This window comes from Stenella coeruleoalba, assembly GCF_951394435.1.
Source record: "Stenella coeruleoalba genome assembly, chromosome: 10".
Taxonomy (NCBI): Eukaryota; Metazoa; Chordata; class Mammalia; order Artiodactyla; family Delphinidae; genus Stenella; species Stenella coeruleoalba.
Window position 1 is genome coordinate 71,085,076 of NC_137156.1, and position 20,335 is coordinate 71,105,410.

The 20,335-nt window shown below is 44.4% G+C and overlaps 2 protein-coding genes across 2 annotated transcripts in view; one reads left to right on the forward strand and one right to left on the reverse strand.

The window, feature by feature from the left end:
- LRTM1 (leucine rich repeats and transmembrane domains 1) overlaps positions 1-10,118 on the reverse strand; it is a gene marked incomplete at its 5' end in the record, with an annotated part of 32,896 nt that extends 22,778 nt beyond the window's left edge. The window contains one exon of the mRNA XM_079933193.1: positions 9,995-10,118. Coding sequence (XP_079789319.1) covers positions 9,995-10,118 — 124 coding nt within the window. The remainder of the gene's footprint in view (positions 1-9,994) is intronic.
- CACNA2D3 (calcium voltage-gated channel auxiliary subunit alpha2delta 3) overlaps positions 1-20,335 on the forward strand; it is a 787,629-nt gene that overhangs the window by 676,166 nt on the left and 91,128 nt on the right. The window lies entirely within an intron of this gene.

Here is a 20,335-nt window from a genome sequence, read left to right on the forward strand (position 1 = left end):
TATGTGTATTTGCCTGGAATCATTCGCAGTCTGAGTGAATTTGTGCTCTACATATCTCTGCTTGTCATCAAAATAGTTCCACAAACAAAAGAAAGTTGGTTGTTGGTGTTGCGCGACTGCAGCCTTCATGTGGGACTTTTGTTAACAAGATAAAGGTCCTGCATTGACTCTGATGCAGCTTTCTTCCAGGTTTATAACAGTCAGCTTCCCATTCCAGTGCAACAGTAATGGTCTCATCCTTTCATTTCATCCAGGAAGCCCATATTGGGTCACCTACTATGTGCACATGCTGTTATTTTTTTTAAGGTTTACCTACCAATCTTTCCTCTAGTTAGTCCGTCCTTGGTAGGAGGCCCTTTTCCCCATCCTTGTGTAATTAGAGAAAACATGTAGTCATCTCCCCAGGGCTGTTTAGCTTTCATGATGAAGCATGACTATCAGAGTCTCGAGGTTGATACGAGTGGAAACATTTGTGTTCAACAAGCAGGCTCCTCCATGTGTTGTCAACATTTCATTTGTGATTCTAATTAGGGCCGAGGAGAAAATAAACTCAGTGTACTGCTCTCCACTGCTATAGCTGATGTTTATAAGTTTCTATCCATGGCCCTGGGTTGCTCCTACCATGAAGGCATTTGGCAATACAGCTGCGTGCTGCTGCCGTGTGTGATGAAGAGCTAAGATGGGTAAATCTACTGGGACATTACTAAGAATGAGCAATGTAGGTGTTTACTTCTTAGAGATTGGAGTTTCTTTATTTTTTGACACTTTAAATGTTCCTGAAAGTGAAAACGCCCTTATGTAAAAATAGGGTATGTTAGAGGCACTCTCATTGTGACCCCTATCTCATCTCATCTTCTCTGAAAGTCTGCTATAAATTTCATTGTGTATTATTTCTTTATTAAGGAGGCATCTATTGAGCGTTCCTGACCTGTTAATCTCTGTGTTTGAGGATATTATGGGCATGAAAATAAGACAGCAAAATAGATGGACCTACAGTCCAAATGGCCCCTACAGTCTCACAAGGAGACATACATATTTTCAAATAGATGAAAAACTACAGCCATGAAAAGTGCTAGGAAGAGGAGGTACATGATGTTGTAAGAGAATATAGTCAGGGAATCTGACTTGGTAGCTTGGGGCAGCCATCCCTATGGATGTTTTAACCAGCTGAAATCTGAAGGATGGGCTAGACTTCAATGCAGAAAAGAAAAGTGATGATGAGGTAAAGTCATTCCAGGTGAAGACATGGCATGTGTAAGGCTGACAGGCCAGAGAGATGGCACAGTGCCCTAGAGCTACTGGGAGGCCAGTATGACTACAGCACAGAGGGTGAGGGGAGAGCTCGGGCAGGCAGATCCTGGAGAAGAGGTGAAGAAGCTGGTTGTGGAGCCCCATGCCCCCATCTTCCACTATAACTGTGTTATTGATTTTGAAAAGCTCTCTCTCCCTCTCCCCACCACCCTCACACACACACCCACACACACACACACACACCCCTCTGCAAGAATGCTGCTTTCTGGTGTGGGGGTCGGGGTTAGAGCCCTGCACTGAGCCCTGTACTGTATGTTGGGAGGTGCTGTCACTTCATAGGCAGTGTCCTTTGTCAACTCCACCATCTCACCGTAACTAAAGAGATGCATCTTGCTGTCCTTCATATGCTTCTTGGGAGAGGTAGAGAGGATTGCAACTCTGCAAGCATTATGAAATCTCAGTACACATATGTCAAACCCTGAGCTTTTCCTTATAGATTGTGGCTGTGGGCGAATCCATTCCACACATGCCTGGGGGGCTGCAGAATGGAGCTGTCAGCCTCCTCACACAGGGAGTCAAGGAGGAGTCGGCCCTGCTGGGGCACTGAGGCTACTTTGATGGAACAGAACTTTTCCTCCTGAGTAATCCTGTGCATGTAAATGTGGATGTGATACCTAGCATTCCAGGGGTGGCAAATAGGTGCTTGAGGTAACATTTGTGGGCCCATGTGGTCCCATCCAGCAACCCTGTGGAGCCCAGCATGGCCTTAGAATCCTTTCCAGCTCAGTAGTCGAGACAGACAACTGGTGGCATCCTGCTAACATAATCCTAGTTGCTGTTCCTGAAGCAGATCCTTGCCATTCTCAGAAGTGACTGATAAGTCTGGAATACAAAGCCAAGGGCCAATTTGCTGAGGGGAGAATTTGAATCACGCCCTAGGAAGCTACTGACTGAGCCCACCTACCCCTCCAGCTTCTACATCTTGATGTAAACTTGGTATTTTCTCCTTGTCCTTGTAAACATGGTAATTTTTCTACAGTGATAAAAATAAGCTCTTTAGTTTTTAAAATGGACTTCAAAAATGACAAATTATTAGGACACACTCAAACAGAAGTTAGGTTTGTGGTCTGTGCATTTGCACAGGAAACCCCTGGCATGCACTAGAAATATGATTAAGTCAGGGGATGGCACAGGCATTTTGTGTTTCTCAATTTGGGCGTGTGGGTGATCCCCAGGTAGAGCTCCTTGTGATTGCCAGGTGTCTGCTGGGAGTGGCAGGTCAGCAGTGAGCTCATGTAGGTTATCTTGCTGAAACTTCCCCAGCAGAGCAGGTCCACTGGCTTAAGAAAATGAAGTACCTGGTCCAGAAGAAGTCCATCTGAAAGGGTAACAAAGGTTGGACCACACACTGGGACCAAGAGGAAACTGAATCTAATTTCCCGGTTTTTTCTCTGCTCTTCCTCTTCTTCTAGAGGCGGCAGAGTGCTATCATTAGCAGCTTATTCTTTGTTTAGTTCCTCCTCTGTCTTGAAGTTCAATTGCTCTGACTGACACAGTAAGTCCCTAAATTCTCAGGGCTGAATTGAGACATCTAAAACTCATAGAAGACTCAGAAAGTCTCTGGCACGTGGTGCTTTACCTGGAGACAATCACGAGTTCCTCCTCCATTCCAAGAGTGGAACTATTATTTTCTGCATCTTACTGAAGGAAAACCTGAATCTTAGTGAGGGTGTCACTTGCCAGAGATCAGTTTGTCAGTAGGAGAGTGGGAACTTGAACCTGCATTGCCTGATTTCAAAGCCTTTTAACTCCTGTGTTCTTTTATTGCATCTTATTCTTTTCGTCAGCAAAGGACGGGCCCTAAAAGAGACTTAGCTCAGACACAACGGACTTGGTAGAATAATGCTCTCACCCCTACCCAGCAAGACCTCTGTCTTTGTAGGTCTCCATTGCCCATTGCTTCTCGGGGCTAAGGGCCACCAAGAGAAGAGGACAGCTTGCCACCTGTCTGTTCTGGGAAAGCATCTTGGAGCCAGAGGTGAAGAAAGCAGGGCACTTTGTGCATGGAGCTAGCGTTAATCTGGTCCATCCCCAGAACGGCACTGTCAGTCAGATCTCGGCCGTATTTGTCATGGCTGCTCCCCTCTTCAGAAGCTGCCCCCACAGGCCCACCCTCTCTTCATCGCTGGGCAGCTAGGGGAGAACTCCCTTTGATCTCTAGACTGGTAGCAGGAAAAGCCTGACATTTTGTGGGCTTCCTCCTGCCCCTCTGCCAGGCGGTTGTTCGGACAGCCACATGAACAGAGCCCCTTGGTCACGCTGGCTTTAAACATCCAGACTCAAGACAGAGGAGCATGGCATGGGAGAAGGTAGAAGTGTCACGGCCACTGCCTTCACACTGAGGGATTCTCGGTCATAATGCAGAGGAGAGGATACTGGGACTCAGGTCTGAGCAGATAAGCAGCTCTAAAAAAGGAAGAAGATGGAGAGGATGGAGGTGACCTGACCGCCATCCCACTGGACAGCTGGCCTTCCAGGGTCAAGAAAGAACCACACACCTGCCACGTTGGTTTATAGCCTTGATCTGCAACTCCACGCCCTGAATAAAAGGTGTCGGCCTGGAAACGGATCAGCTAACTTTTGAGATACATCCACAGTTTAAAAAGTAAGACAGGTAGCTCTTGGGAGACTTTGACTCTTTTCTACTTATCCTCCTTCACAAAGGAAAGTTTTCGAGTCAAGTAATTCTGAATAGGGAACATTTGTCTTAAAACTATATTCGACTTCCCTGTAGTATAGTATACTTTGATGCATTAAGATACAGCTCGCCCCACTCAGATTACTGCTTCGGTGCCTACTGCTATAACATTAAACTATTCCTCGCTGATACTTCATTAAGCTCCACCAGCATTTCACATGCAGACATCTCACAGAGCTTCGGGCCATATGTTGTATATGCTGTCAGGCTGAACTCTGACTTTAGTCCTTAAAGCCCCCTTCCCCTGTATCTTTATATAGTGCAGCATTTTCAAAAACTTTGCTACAGGCTACACCCAAATTGTGGACTGGTGGAAGTAAACGCCTCTCGTTGTGTAGGTGTGAATACCTAAAAAGGAAAAAAAAAAAAAAAAAGAGTTGTTTTATGAAAAGTTCTTGTTTCCTGGACATCACCTTTACATTTATTCTGTATTTGATATTATTATTTTTTGACCATTTTTGGGGGAAGATGGAATTTTTTTGAAACCATATGCAAAAAAGGGTGTGCATTTATGCACAGTGAGATCAGCTCTCTAGCGGGGAGCTAAAGGTATCTGTATGTTTGCATTTTGAAAAATCGATGGGTATAGCCATAAATGCCGATTCTTTTAACAAGACTAACTTTGTCATTTAATAAGGGAGATTATTTCATAGATTTAAAGCCAGTTAACACATTTAAAACTTGATAAGACAAGGCAATCCTGGTATGTTTCCTGTTCTCCAGTGATTAAAGCAAATCGAACGCTGAGACTAGGGGAGGTTTTCTCATGGTAAGAGTAATGCCATGAATGTTTCTCCTGGTAATGCAATTAGGAAATATTGGCCCCAGTTAATGTAACTTAAACAAAACATGTTGTCCTCGTCAAACTTGTTCAAGTTGTTAAACAGGCAAAGCCTTGTCCAAAAAGTTAAAAAACAGGGGCATATAGTGTTTCCATGGAAACTCTGTTAAAATACTGATTTGTGGATATGATCATAATCAGCCCCATAATCTAATATGACTGAATTAAATGAAAAAGAATCTCAGTTATGAAGTAAGCCCCCTGTGCAAGAGTGTTCTTACACATGCAGAAAACATATGGATCCTGAAGGACGTTATTTTCAAACTACTTATTGGCGCAGGGATGGACCGTTAAGACTTTGGTTTTGTCTGTCGCGTTTCTCCCCCTTCATTCATTGTTCCTCTTTTTTTAATGCTGGAATTATGCGGGGGAGCAGTAAATAAAGTCTTGATGACATTTGGATTTTTTAATATGTATCATTGCTCCCCACACAACACTCCATATTGTTTTCATTGTCTTTTTTGACAAAAGAAGATAACCCATGATATTTAACCACTTGTGGGACGTTACGAGATTAGGTTTTATTAAGGTAATAATTTCTTCCCACTAATGGGATCTTGGTGGAAGATCTATTCTAACCGAATTTTAACGATTCAGCTTCAAATGAATGGCTTTGACCTCTAGGGGCAAGGGCCCATGCCGAGGGTTGGGGTGAGTGTCCCTGGGACTCTGGGCAGAGACTTCAAGGACGTGCACTGGCCTCCCCGCCACACCGTTCCATGGCTCAGTTTGCACCTGTCTGGGCTGTAGTAAAAATGGAAACTGCTCACCATGGGATAAACTTCATTCTGGTACCATAGCAAAGACAGCTGTCTTTCAGCAAACTTACTTGATTTATTTGGCAGTTCTTCCACCCAGAGACAGTCACGGGTGGTATTGGTGGCATCAGTTTCCTTCTCGAAAAACTATGTCCTTGGTCATGTACGAACTTCAAATGGGGTTTACCGTGTGATTATTAGCAAGAGCCTGGCAATCATTTGCACCTTAGCTTCGCATCCTAGAGCATCTGTAGAAAGGCTCTGTGATAGGGCAGTGACATGCGAATGCATCCCCAAACAGGTGTGTCCGTACATCTCACACCAGTGTAGTCCCTGGATGTGTGGGGCATGGGTTCTAAGGTCACAGCATGTCTGAGATTTACTTTTTGGACAGAGATGTGCCAAGCAGAGTCAGACAAAGCGCCCAAGCAGCAGAGACTGACTTCTCCCTATGTTCTCCCATCCACCTCCCAGAGCGGTTTTGCCTTCCAGGTGTGCACACCTCTTCTTATTTGGACACAGGGAGGAATAAACAATGAGAAAAGTAGGTCAGGCCAGAGAATTGTGCCAGGAGCTTGAATCTGCTGATTATTTACTCCCCTTAACGTTTCACTTTTATTTCTAATTAACTTGGGTTTATAGCAAAGTAATGTATGAACACAGTTTTTAAAAATTAAATAGTACTAAAAAGAAGCTTACACAGAGAAGAAACAGGCCCTTGACCCACCACTCCCCCTCCACTCCCAACCCCTAGTCCCACTTCCCAGAGGCAACAGCTTCCACCTCTCTTAGCAGCTCTATTTCTCATTAGCAAATTGAAATTACTGGGGTTTATTTAATATCAGAGATTGCTCATTTACTTCCTTTAATACCCAGTACTCTGGATTCCTTACACCAGCTCTTCTTACCTTCTCACTATTCCACCAGCACAGCTGCATACCTATCTCATAGTTTCTGATTAATTAGATAGTGATTATATTATTAGGCCCATGTATGTATATTCCCTACTGTGTTAAATTGTATGCTATCGTGTGTTTTCTTTTTTATGATATTTTTCCCTGGACTGAAAAATCTGTGTGCCTTTTTACTTGCTTAGTTTTCCTTCAGCCCCTCCCTATTTTTCCCCCATGTGTTTCATCAGATATCTCAAATGCCTGTTATGACTGTTTCCTAGATATTCAGTTTTCTGTTATTTCATCATTCTTTGGAGAGACCTTGCTCCCTGCACCTGCTGCCATTCTGTTCCAGTCTGGATAGTTGCTCCCCAGTCCTGCTGGGCAGCTGCGTTCCTAAGTTTTCCCTTCGCCATTTTCCTCTGCTGTAACCCTCTTTATCCTAGAGCCATGTCTTCCTTTTTTTCTGACTCAATTACTCATTTTGCTCACATTCTCCAGTAGTTTTCTTAGAAAGGAAGAGAAAATGTTTTCAGCCCTTATAGCATTAAAAACACCCTAATTCTGCTCCTATACATAATTATCATGTGGCTGGGTATAAGATTCTGTACTGGAGATCATTTTCCCTCAGAATTGTGAAGGCATTGCTCCATTTTCTTTTGACTTCCAGTGTTATTGTTAAGAAGTCTGATGCTATTCTGATTCCTTTGATATGACCAAGTTTCCCAACCTCCATCCCAGAAGCTTTCAGAATGTACTCTGGGTCTCTAGTGTCCTGAAATACCGTGATGCTGTGGGTCCCCCTCACTCATTGTGTTGGGCATTTTGCAAGCTCTTATGATTTAGAAATGAATATTCTTCAGCTCTAGGAAGTCTTCTTATGTTATTTTTCCAAGTCTGTTTGTTTTATTTATTTTTCTGAGAGATTTTCTTTTTCCAACTTTTTTTTTTGCTCTTAAACCTGTTTATTTTGACACTTTTCTTTTCAATTTCCAAGAGTTCTTTTTTACAGCAGCCTCTTGTTGTTCCAAGGACACAATGCCATCTTTGATCTCTCGGAATATATTGTCTAAAGTTGTTGGGTTGTTTTCCTGCTGTTTGTGCTATTAACTTGAACTCATTTTTTTTTCTGCTAGTTTCTGTCTTTCTTTTTCGTTTTAAAGGCTCCCCACAAATATGTGTGGCCTAAGTTCTTATTTAGCAGTGAGGCACCAAAATGCTGATTGAAAATTTCCCCACCAATGGGCTTTACTTTTGGGTGAATCGATGGGAACCCAGCCAATTTGGGGAATGGGAATATGCTAGCAGCTCTAAGACTCACTGTTGAATGAAAAGAGGTACAGAAGGGGAAGGAAGTAGAAGCAATGTGAGGGACAGAAGCAGTGTGAGGGATAGAAGCAATGTGAGGAACCATTAACAGCAGGAAAGAAGATGAATATAACCATTCCAGTGGAGAAGAAAAATTAAAAGTGTAATTTAACAAAGAAGAAAAGCAGGTTCACATGCACTAATGCCTTGCTCCAGAATACCAAAAAATAATGACAGCGGCTATGTGACTTCAGGGAAACCGGCTCCAAACCTAGGAGGAACAAGGGTTTTGCCCAACATTGGAAAAACACCTTGCTTTGCCCTCTTCTCCAATGAATGCGAAGAATCCAATCCTTTCTAAAACAGTTGAAACAAAGGAACAGATAAAAGGTAAGAAATGCAGCTTTGGAAGCAGATGCGGTTTATTAAAAAGAATCCCTGGGACTGTTTAGTCCCCAACTGAGATTACTCTGAAGGAACAGAGCTCTAGGGTGAATGATCTTCAGCTGTAATTGTAATACTCTGTGGATAAAAATAGTTAAGCATTGTGAAAAATTAATCTGCCTGTGACAGTAGTGCATTTAAGATGATTAGAGTTATCTGGAGAGCCTTAGGCAGGGAATCGGCAGCTCTTTGCTCTTGCCTGCTCTAAGCAGTGACAATTCAAGGAGGGTTTCCATGTTTGGTTATAGGATCAATTGGTGAGAGGGGGAGGGGGGATAGTGAGAGAGTTCCAAGGGGACTTTGTGGATCTGAGAACCTGTTGCTGGGGAGGGGACGGTAAATTGCTGGCAGAATGGTCGTCATTAATCCTTTCTGGAGCCCCATAAGGAAAGTGATCTTCCATTCTAGGGGTTATTATCAGACCGAAGCTAACAATTCTTGTATTCTCACTATGCACCAGACGCTGTGCTCTATCTGACTTAATCATCCCAGCTTTTACAACCAAGCAGAGGGAGGTTAAACGCTGGATTCTAACCCTGAGCCCCCCATTAGTCTGTGCTGCCTCTTGACTCTTTCAGTAGAGTAAAGGAACAGGAAAAGGGTAATCTTTCAAGCAGTACTAAGGCAAACCTAAGAGACACAAAACAAGGAGCACAAGATGCTGTAGCTGGGGCTTGCTGGACAGGGAGAAAGGAAAGGAGTTGCTGAGTCAGGCTGGGCTACCCATGCAGGGTAGGGCTTTGCAGGAGTCACTGGGGCATTTTTGCCCGAAAACCTGCAGGAGAATATTGTGTCTGTGGTACAGCAGCATGGATCCACAGCATCCTGACTGCTAGATATCCCCCCAAATTGCCTGGTGCCCTGGGGAAGGACCCTAGTCACAGTGTGGAGATGGTAGAGACCTAACAGTATGTAAAGGGAGTCCTCGCTCTGACTGTACCCCATGAAAATAGGAGGTCCTCAATCTATCAGCCAGGACTTGGTCCTAGGAACAGAAGCTACTCTAAGTATTCCAAGTATAAAGGACTTGAATACAGGGAATAAGAAGCTTTTATGATCACTGAAGGGTGGAGAGATGTGGGTCAAGAAGCATCCATGCAGATGGCTCTTTAAGAATTCACATGGGAGCTGCTTCAAACTTCACATCTGCCAGCACATCTGCCTGCAACTGCCTCCAAAGCCACATGGCGTCTGTCTCTTTGCTGCCTCTAAAACTAGTTGACAACTCTCTAGTTGACAAACCCTAATCCAGAGCCACAAATGGAGGAGATTCTGGGAAATGCAGTCCTAGCTTTTCTTCTTCAGTGCAGGACAGGCCTCCTAAGGAGGAGGTGGTGATGTCAACTTGAATATCACCCACCAATACCCTGGAACTTCCTATGACCTCAAGTTACGATGGCATTCTATTTGTACCGCTATTCACCACCACCCCCACCCCCTCCCCCCGCCACCAACAAGCCCACTGTTTTTTGGTTGTCTTGATGATGGGGTAAGATAAGAAACTTTTAACCTGGGAAAGTTTAGGTATGTGTGAGCCTAGGGTCCATTCCAGGTGACCTCCTGAGATCCCAACAAGCTAAGTGGTCCTCTCACTGTATCAACTCATACACTGGCTCAGTAAAAACTGTAAGATTCTTGATAATTGCCCATGACAAGAAATGAGAATACTCCTGAAAGGTTAGCAACCAGGCCCTTCATGCAGATGCACGTGTTTGCCTTCTTCATTATCCAGTGTGGTTACTGAGAGCAGTTAAAGGGCTTTGAGTGTTCACCTGGTCTAGGAAAAGGTACCATGTTTCCTGTAAAGTTTCTACTATGAGCCCCAGCATGGTCATGCTGACCTGGCACCACTCGACGATGGCCATGGTTGCGTGGGAAGCTGCATTGGGTAGATGGTGAGGCTCCCTAGGAAGGAGTACCAGGATTCATTAGTTATTCTTGACATGAAGTCAGGAAGGGCAGCACGCATGCCACAGATTTGCCTTCCATGTCAGTGATTGGATTTGCCTGCAAGGAGGTGCTTATGTGATGAATCTCTGTACATAAAGATAAGTTGTCCATCTCCCATCAGAAGGAAACACCAACCTAGACTACAGCTATATTTGTCAGGCTGCCATCCACTGCAAGCAACAAAAATCAAACTCGACGTCGCTTTAAGCAAAATCAGTAAATTAAAGGAAGTTAATTATTTGATTGGTTGGGGTGGGTGGAAGTTCATTGTTCCTTAACTAAAAAGTCCAAAGCTATATCTGGCTTCAGATACAGTTGGATCCGGGGCTCAGCTGAAGTAACCAGTATTCTTAGTTTCTTGTTTCACTTGTCTTTGTGTCAGCCCAGTTCTCAAGCAGACCCTCTTCATGCTGTGCCTCCAGCACTCATCTGATCAGCTTGGCAGACTCGGTGGAGAAAAGCCTCCTCTTGCCTGAAAGTTTCAGTTCAAAGTTCTGGGGCTGGCTCTCACTGGCAAAGCGTGGGTAGATGGCCATCACTATGACGGAGGAGGGGAGGGTGCATTCCTGTGCCTGTGGAGTGGGGGGCAAACCCTATGCAAACCATATGGACTGAAATTGGAGGCAGGACATGTCCCTAAAGGAAATAGTGTGGGTGTGGGTAAGGGGAGTGGGGCTCTTCAACCCCTCCCCCAAAAAAGGGACATGCATGCCCAGCTGGCAGAAGCAACAGCTGTATGTTATTCCAGCCCAGCTGGAGTTAGAATCAGTCTGGGCCATCTCTGAATCATCTCAGTCAAGTTGCTAGCTTCTTTGGACTTCTAGTTACTCATTTGTGTAGTAAGTAGGTTGGGTTCAATGGTCCACTCCACCATTCCAGCTCTAAACTTGTGCTAATCTGTCCATCTATGCCACAACCAAATGGACTGCACTGGGATCAGGGTCCATTAGCAACATTCTCAGCAAGTGGATGGGTTACTTATTTCAGGCCTCCTTGTGCTGTAAAGCAGCAAAAAGCAGCCTGAAAAATCTCCCAATGTTTTTGGTCGGGGTCTGAGAAAAGTTCAGAGTGGGTTTTGAAGGGACACACTCCACAGAAGCAACCATGGTCTCTGCCACAGACACATCCATCCTACTGGATCCTAGATAGAAGATTTTTTTGCCTGCAATTCTCTTGGAAAAAGGGCCCCCGCCAAACTCATCTGGTGTGCTGTGCTCTGGGTAGAAGTAATCGCTTTTATGGGGTGTTATTCATGTCTAGTCTACCTGAGGGCCACCTCAAATAATGTTTCTCTAGCTATTAAAGGCTTTATCACGCATGAAGCCTCTCCAGTATTTTTCTTTAGGGGAAAAGAAAAAGATTCCTCTTGAAGTTTACCACCTCCAGCGGCAATTTGCTGCCCATTTCAGGGCCATGTTAAGTGGTTGGCACCTGAAAAAAGGGCAGTCTTTTTCTTTTAAGTGCAGCCGGAAAATGGGAGTCATAAGTGAAAGTAGGGAACCGGGAGAAGTATTTCCATGCGGCTGAGGTAGCTTTCTTGTTTTGTTGTGAGCTGGCAAACTTCAACATGCTCAAGCAGTGTTTTGTCAAATTTCTTAAATGCTGAATGTGGCACTGTCCCAAATGAATGTAGATGTTATTTTAGTGCTAGGAGAGATTTATTTTAATGTACAGATGCAGCCACTACAAAGGCCCCTTTTAATCTACTGGGAGCTCTGTTCCTTGCTCTTTTACTCTGTGCAACCCTCCTCCCCATTCTAGGGAAAACTGGTATATGCTGTGAAATTGCAGAGTATTCCCTCCTTCCCTCTTCATCCCCCAAGGCAGTGACATAAGTGCTGACAATAATTAAAATTAAAATGCTTTGTGAAAGAAAAAGCAATTTGCAGGGCTTCATTGCCTTGCACAGCCTGCCTGGAATTCAGAGACAACACTGCTTGATAAAAGAAAACGTACCAGCAACACAGCCCACTTGCCCAGCTCCACACTCAAGCAGAGCAGCCCCAAGAGAAGCATTTCTTTATTTAGGAAATGTTTCCTAGATAGACAGGAAGCACAGAAGGAGCTGTCCCTTTACTGCTCACCTCCAAGATGGGAAATCCATCCATTGAGCTGAGCCTCAGGTACCAATATCTTGCACCTTGGTGGAGGCCAAAATAAACAGGAAGGGAAGCACAGAGGAAGCCATGGGGACATGTGAGGTTTGGCCCAGCCAAATCTATGCTTTCAAGGCAAGACGAGAGAGGGGAGCTACAGACAAAAGCAAGGAGTTTGAGGGGGTGGGGGTGGGGGGGCATATGTGGTTGGGGGCTGCTCACCAGACTCACTGGCAAAGGAGAAACTGAAGCCAGGACAGTTTTCAGTGCTATCTTACCCAAGGATCCCTCTTCATAATAATTTGGAATATTCCCTTTACTATCCCAAAATGAGATGCATAGAAAATATAACCTGTTTCCCTACATGCTGCCCAAAAAAAAAAAAAAAAAATCTATAGAATGCTCCCACTATGATATCAAGAAATAAAAGGAGAGTAGTTTATAGGAGGATAATATATATTTTAGTGTGTAAATGTTTGGGCAGAACTATAAGAAGAGACAGAACGAAGAGGCCAGAAGCTTGCACAGAATTTCTGTAAATGCAATAGCTGCTGTATGGGCCTCTCAACCACAAACCGTGCCTCCTTGGTGATGGGATTCTCTGAAATAGTCAAGTTTCAGGCAAAACAGAGTGTATTTGTCTCTCTCTTTCACAGGACTGAGGTTACATTTTTAGAAATTTTCACGTGCAAGACATACTTTGTATTTAGATGTAGAACAGAATTCAGTTCAGGGCCCAGCTATGGATCATGCTTTCCAAGCACATCAATACCAGGCAGAGCACTTGAAGCCCTGAGGGGCATGGAACCATTCTTTGTTGGGGTCTGTCTTGTGAATTGTAGGCCTTCCAGTTACTGTTACAATCAAACTACAAACTTCCAAAACAGTCCCCTAGGGGGTGATGCAGCCCCATGGAGAAGCATGTAGGAAAATGGGCAGCAGGCTCCTGAGTCAGGCTTGTGGTCTCTAATCCCAATTCCATCCGGTTCTAGCAGTTGTGTGGCCCTAGTTAAGTCACTTGACCGCCTGCAGGTTATCTTTAAAATGGAAAAAACATCTTCTCTCTGAGATTGCTGAAAAGTTAAGTGGGATAATGTTAGTTGGGTGCCTGGCCCACAGTGTGTGCCCTGTGTGTCCTCTATTATTGGGACCAGCTCCTGCAGCCCTTCATGTCCTGGGCCGTTTCTTCTGTCTGTTTTCTGCTTCCTTAGAGACAAAGGCTGTTGTCTCTGCTCTGAGGTGGGTACAGGTTTCCTTTGGGCCACTGCCTTGTTTCCAAGGAGGCTTCTCTCCTTCTCTTTCTTCAGAGAGGGGCAGCAAGCATGAAGGCCTGGAGGCACTGAAAGGTGCCAGGAACCTCTGAGGAACTCTTTTTGGCCTGCAGGAAACTGATCAGTTCACAGGAGTTGGAAAGAAAAATTAAAACGTAAAGCAAAATGTATGAGAAAATGTGCAGATTTACCAGTCTCACAGTAAGCAAAGTGTTAGTCTTTTCTACAGGGATAGGCTCAGTAAATACATATTCTTTTTGAGTAATTTTAGGTGACTCCCTTTAGCTCATTCATTTAGATATCTGTTTTTCAACGTCTCTGAAGTCATGAAGATCTGGGTTCAAATCCTAGTTCCTCCAGAGTCCCTCTCAGCTTCTAAACCATGTGGTTGACCTCTAGGTTGACCACTCAGAAGCCTTCGTATCCTCAGAATTAAAACAGAGGTGACAGTGACAGTATCTAGCTGTGAGGATTTTATCGAATCTTCAGATTTTACAAACTCTCAGCAGAGCTGCAGATGTTCTGGGTAGTTGTGATTACATCAGGTCCAGCTTGTTTAACTTTTAGCAAAAAAGAGGAAACGTTCCACAGTGGTTTGAAACCCAAGGTCCTTGCAGGTGACATGGAATCTACAAGGAGTCCAGGCCAGGAAACGAAATGAATCTGGGGCCTGTGATAGAGGGTTGGCAGCACCTTAGATTGGTGAGTGGTGCACAGTATATCAGTCTTGGAAAAACTATGTGGAGACTCAGCTACACGTCAGTGCCGTGCACGGCATCCTCATTCCAGCCCAAGGTGGCCCTAGAGTCAGTCAGCAGCCCCCTGGGCCTTATTGACAAGCCAGCAGGGAGCCTCGGGCTGCGCCGTCTGTCTGCAGCCTCTGGCAGCAGTAGCAGGGCTAGCAGAAGCCAAGTTCCAGTGTCCCAGGATAGGAGCAGGGAAGGCTGACACCTACGAGGACATCCTGGTGCAGGTCTTTCCTCCGGGCCGCCACATCTCTGGCTTCCCTTTCCAGTCAGATCTTCTTTCCCATGCAGTCAGTTTAGGGGCTGGAGGCAGGGTGGAGAGGGGAGGAACTCGCCCAGTTCCTCCATTTTGGCAGTTGCCATAATGTCCTTCCAGCCCTGAGATTCCTCTGGGCCTCAGCTTTGGAGACTCGAGTTCCTCTGTGCCTCCCTTCGCCACGGCCCTAAGCATGGAATGCTTTAGAAGAGGGAATGGAGAAGAGCCAGGGTGTGCCAGGAAACTCTGGGAAGAATGTTGGTAACAACTGTCTTTCAAAGTGTTATCCCTCAAAGAAAGCACAAGAGGCAACTGATTAACTGCCTAGTGCCTGGAATATAGTGCATTTGCTTGTTCATTCATTCGTTCAGTCAGTCAGCCTTTACTGAAGGCTACTGGGTGCCAAGGAACCTTTGGAGAAAGAATAATTGCCTGAGTTGAGGAGCATTGAGGTCAGGCAGCCTTACTTACCACTGAGGCCTGTCTACAGTGGTCTCTACCCTGCTGAGAGGGATTTGGACTTCCTGCGAAATCAGAGAAGGAAGCACCCACCCTGTCTCCACAGCCCACCCTGGCCCCGCACAGGAACATGACCAGTGCAGTCTGTTCTGAAAGCCAGTTCAGGAACCCAAATGAGAGACTCAAGTATTGCCAAGTATGTGTTTGGGAGCAATTGTTTAATGACAGAAAATGGTTTTTCCATCCTCAACATCTGCCTGGTTAAATTATGGGACAAAACTGGCATCCTTCACCCCATGGCTAATTCCCAAATATTCCAAGCTCTTGAGAGTCCAAGAGGTTGGAGGGGAAAAAAAGGCTTGATTACTCCAAAATGCTGTTCACCCCTCTTGTACTTCCCATTCCCTTCTGCCTCCCTGCTCAAAAACACATTGTGTGCAGCTATTGTGGGAGGACCTAGTCCAGCTTTGCCATAGCCGAACACGTTACCACCCAGGTATTTGGCTTTAGAATGGGGGTCTAGATGGTGAGAGGGAACCAGGCCCGATGGTGTGCTGATCTTGTCTTTGCAGGCTGCCTTCCCGCATGAGCACACTCAGAAGCACATGGTCTTTCCAGGGCTGTTTCTGTTGTTCTCGTCCTTTCCATGTCAAATGAAATGGAGGCACTGGATAGAGACTGAGATAATGGCCTGGTTGACCCACTATCAAGAGGGCAATTCTGGGGCTTCCCTGGTGGCGCAGTGGTTGAGAGTCCGCCTGCGATGCAGGGGACACGGGTTCGTGCCCCCGTCCGGGAAGATCCCATATGCCATGGAGTGGCTGGGCCCACGCATCCGGAGCCTGTGCTCCGCAACGGGAGAGGCCACAACGGTGAGAGGCCCGCGTACCGCAAAAAAAAAAAAAAAGAGGGCAATTCTGCTTCTGAGGAGCTATCCCCAGAATGCTCACCAGATTTTGTTTGAACCTCCCTGTTAGGCCCTGCTTGTTGTCTGATAGAGACTAGGGAAGTGTACCTTCTTCACTTGCACTGGCCATGCAGATGGTCTTGGAGTTTTCTCAGACACTTCACGCTTATTCCCAGCTTGGGGTTTTGCATGTGGCCTAAAATGCTGTCTCCACCGTCCCTGTTCACCAGGTCACTAGGTCCTCATGAATTCCTACTCATCCTATAGGTTCTCCCTCTTTATTGACTACTTCCCTAATACTATCTTAAGAGAACAGTAATTCCAAGACATGCCTGGTGAGCAGACAAACATGTTTCATGAAATAATTCATTTACAAGCAAAATCAAAACATGCTGAAATTTACCAAGCTAAAATGATGGGCCCTTGAGGTGGAAAAGATGGGCAGTGTCTGGCAAGACACAGATGAGATTCATGTGCCAGTGGAAAAACTCAGGGTTCCAGGCTTCACTCAGCCAGGAGGGATTAGAAACAAGACTGCACCTCACCATCCAATCCCAAGTGCCCTCTGCTGAGTGGGAGTCCATCATCTCTCACCTGATTCGATGAGTGCTACCAAATCCTAACCAGCCCCGCACACAAACTATACAGCCCACTACCTCCACCTGCAGATATTTCCAAAGCGTGGATCTGTTCACATCTCACATCCATCCCTTGCTGAGAACCTTTTCATGGCTCTTCATTTCCCTCAGGACACAGCCCAAGATACCTGGATGGCAAAGGTAGGTCTCCTGAGAGAGAAAACAGTCTGAGAATAGTTGACATCGCCATCAGCACAGCATCAAACCGCCGGGTCATTCCTTTGACCTGTATCATAAGTGCTTACCTGGGCTGGGCACTTCTCTAGGTACAGAGAATATAGGTGTAGACAAACAGCCTCTGCCCTCCAGGAGCTTAACGCTAGCTAGGTAGGAATAAAACACAGTAAATAACACATAATATAATTTAATGCCAAATACAGATTAATGCTTTGATAAAAATAAAGCCGGTTTGACTATTGACAAAAAGACCATCAGAAGAGTCCATAGACCAAGCAAAATCCGGTTTATTCCCTAGCTCAGTGAGGGAGAACACCGCCCTGACAGGGTCTTACGAGTGTCCAAGAAAGGGTAGTCAGGCAGGTGTTGATAGGGTTCTGGGGTCTGGGTGGGTCTTCAGTGTGGGGATCTGATCGGGATTGGGTTCCTTTAAGAATGGTGTACCTCTTGAGTCTTGATAAATCCAGAGTTGTTTGATAAGTGAGCGGTTTCTGTAGTTGAGCCCTCTCTTGTTCTTGATCAGTCTGTTGTTCAGATAAGTTGATTTAAGGGAAGTTTCTCAAGTAAATCATAAAGTATTTTTACTGGTTTATAGCCTTATCTTTCTGGGCAAGAATTTTCTGTAGTAAACAGTAAAATCACGAAAGTCATGCTGATGGAGGCGACCTTGGTTTCCAGTCCTGATATTTCACTGCAGAACACAAGCTATCTCAGTGCTCTCAGGGCTAAACATGCAACAGAGGTCACCCCAGCTTATTGCCTGGGATGTGCCATGTGACTCTCAGTGTAGGATTGCCAGATTTAGTAAATCAGAAATTTTTATCTGGCAACCCTATCAGAGTGCTGTGAATTTTTCAATGAATTGTCTGTATATTAATTCTAGATTTTCAGCTTCTCCTGCAGTATCAGAATAACTTGCAGGATCCAGAAGATATTCCCACAAGGCATCAGCTGAGCTGAGATGCTCACTTGACACCAGCACAGGGTGGTCTCTCATTCACCACAGTTCCCACCCAGTCCTGGAGGGATCTGAGTTTTGGGGGGTCTGAATGGACTCAGAATCCCTAGGATGAGCTGGGTGTGCTTGGACAAGTCCCTTTCCTTCTCTGTGCCCTGGAATATAAGCTGGAGAATCAGAGTAACTGGACACCCTCCTCCAGCTCCGTGAACTGTCCATGTGAATTTTTTTTTATTGACGAATATTTGATTTACAATATTGTGTGAGTTTCAGGTGAATAGCAAAGTGATTCAGTTATATATATATATTTTTCAGATTATTTTCCATTGTAGGTTATTACAAGATATTGAATATACTTCCCTGTGCTAAACAGTAAATCCTTGTTGCTTGTCTATTTTATGTATAGTAGTTGTTTGTATCTGTTAATCCCATACTCCTATTTTTTTTTTTTTTTTTTTTTTTTGCGGTACACAAGCCTCTCACTGTTGTGGCCTCTGCCGTTGCGGAGCACAGGCTCCGGACGTGCAGGCTCAGCGGCCATGGCTCACGGGCCCAGCCGCTCCGCGGCATGTGGGATCCTCCCAGACCGGGGCACGAACCCGTGTCCCCTGCATCGGCAGGCGGACTCTCAACCACTGCGCCACCAGTGAAGCCCTGTTTCTGTTTTGTATGTAGATTCATTTGTATTATTTTTTAGATTCCACATATAAGTGATATCATATAATATTTGTCTTTCACTGGTTGACTTCACTTAGTATGATATTCTCTAGGTCCATCTCTATTGCTGCAGATGGCAATATTTCATTCTTTTTTATGGCTGAGTAGTAGTCCATTGTGTGTGTGTGTGTGTGTGTGCGTGTGTGTGTGTGTGTGTGTGTGTGTCCGCGCGCCACATCTTCTTAAACCAAATCATCTGTAGATGGACACTTGGTTGTTTCTATGTCTTGACTATTCTAAATAGTGCAGTTATGAACATTGGGGTGTGTGTATCTTTTCGAATTAGTGTTTTCTTTTTTTCTAAGTATATACCCAGGAGTGGAATTGCTGGATCATATGGTAGCTCTATTTTTAGTTTTTTAAAGAATCTCCATACTGTTCTCTGTAGTGGTTGCACCAATTTACATTCTCATGTGGATGTTTTAGTGCTGCTTTGCATTGAATACAGTCATCAACATCCAGCTCAGAGGTGTTTGGCAAATATATGTGACCATTCTATTATGGGTTTTGAAATGTTTGGAAATATGACCCCTGATTTTGTTATAATCTCTTTGGTAACTGTTATTAGGTGGTGACCTAATAAGAAATTATTAACTGGGGAGCTATAATTTGGAAACTTATAATTTTCTTAATGGACATTGATTTGCGTAACCCTGATTAAAATACAATGAAGCCTGAGGCTTATTAAATGTTTTATTCTGAAAGTTTGAAAGGATGGGAATTGACTCTAAAAATGTACTGGCTTGAAAACCTTATTGAAATAATATTATTTGAAGAGTTTTGTGAGCATAAAATGATCTGACAAAAACTATTCGATGCCAGCTTCAGTGGCCTCAGAAAGCTGAGGGAATATAGGTTTCTCAGATGAAGTCTGGAAAAATGCTTCCAGATTACCTCAGGGGTGAAAAGAAAATTATTATTCCATTCCACAGCCCTGCTAATTCTTTTCAACATTGATTCTGTCAAGTAATTAGAATCTAAATGGAGGAAACATTCATAATTGTCATTTATTATACTTTACCAAAGGTGACTGCTCCCAAGAAGCTCTGACAGGACAAAAACAAAGTGACTACAAAAGAAATGTGTAGGCGAAGGGATCAGGCCTTCCTACACACACATTCCCGGAAGCCAGTCACAGACAGTGAGTGGGTATGGTTCCAGATTAAAACAGACCTCTGCAGCTATGAGTCTTCAAAGAAAATCTTCTGCTATCGCGTTGTCAATCAAGCGATAATGAGTCCTGTTTCCCTCCCTCTCTCTCACCACAGACATATATCATGTAGCTCTTTGTTACTTAAAAGCATGTATAAGAAAGATTACCCCCCCTCCACCCCAATACCACAGGGTATACTTCAGAAGTGAAATATGCAATCGGTGAGGGGTTTATATTTAAAATGCCTCCTCCCCTTTTATCATTGTATTTCTTCACTCGGCATAGGCTAAAATATGAGGTGTGCCTGCTCCTGTGAGAATGTGTTTTTTTCCCCCTAATTTCTGAAATAATACCATACCTTGTAGATTAATGTTCAGGCTTTACCAAGATTATAATAAACAAATAGTGGCTTTGATCTAAATATTTTTCAAAAGGTTGTTGCTGATCATTCTCCCGTCCCTATAATCTTTTAAGAAAGCCTTTGGACTTGCCAGTCTGACACCCAGGGGGGCATAAATGCAGCTGCCTTTTCTTCCCCCTCGTCTCCATGAGGATACTCTGTTCTCAGTTTCGCCCAAATTAGTCCCAGGATTTCAGTTGTGTTTTTTGTCCAACATTCCATCATGCAAATCATTAAAATCTTCACATGAAATATTTAACAGATGAGTTATGTCATAATTCACATTACAGTTTTAAACTGTTATTCATGTGGTAAGTCATTTATCCTGGACATTAGCAGACCCCTGGAATGGGC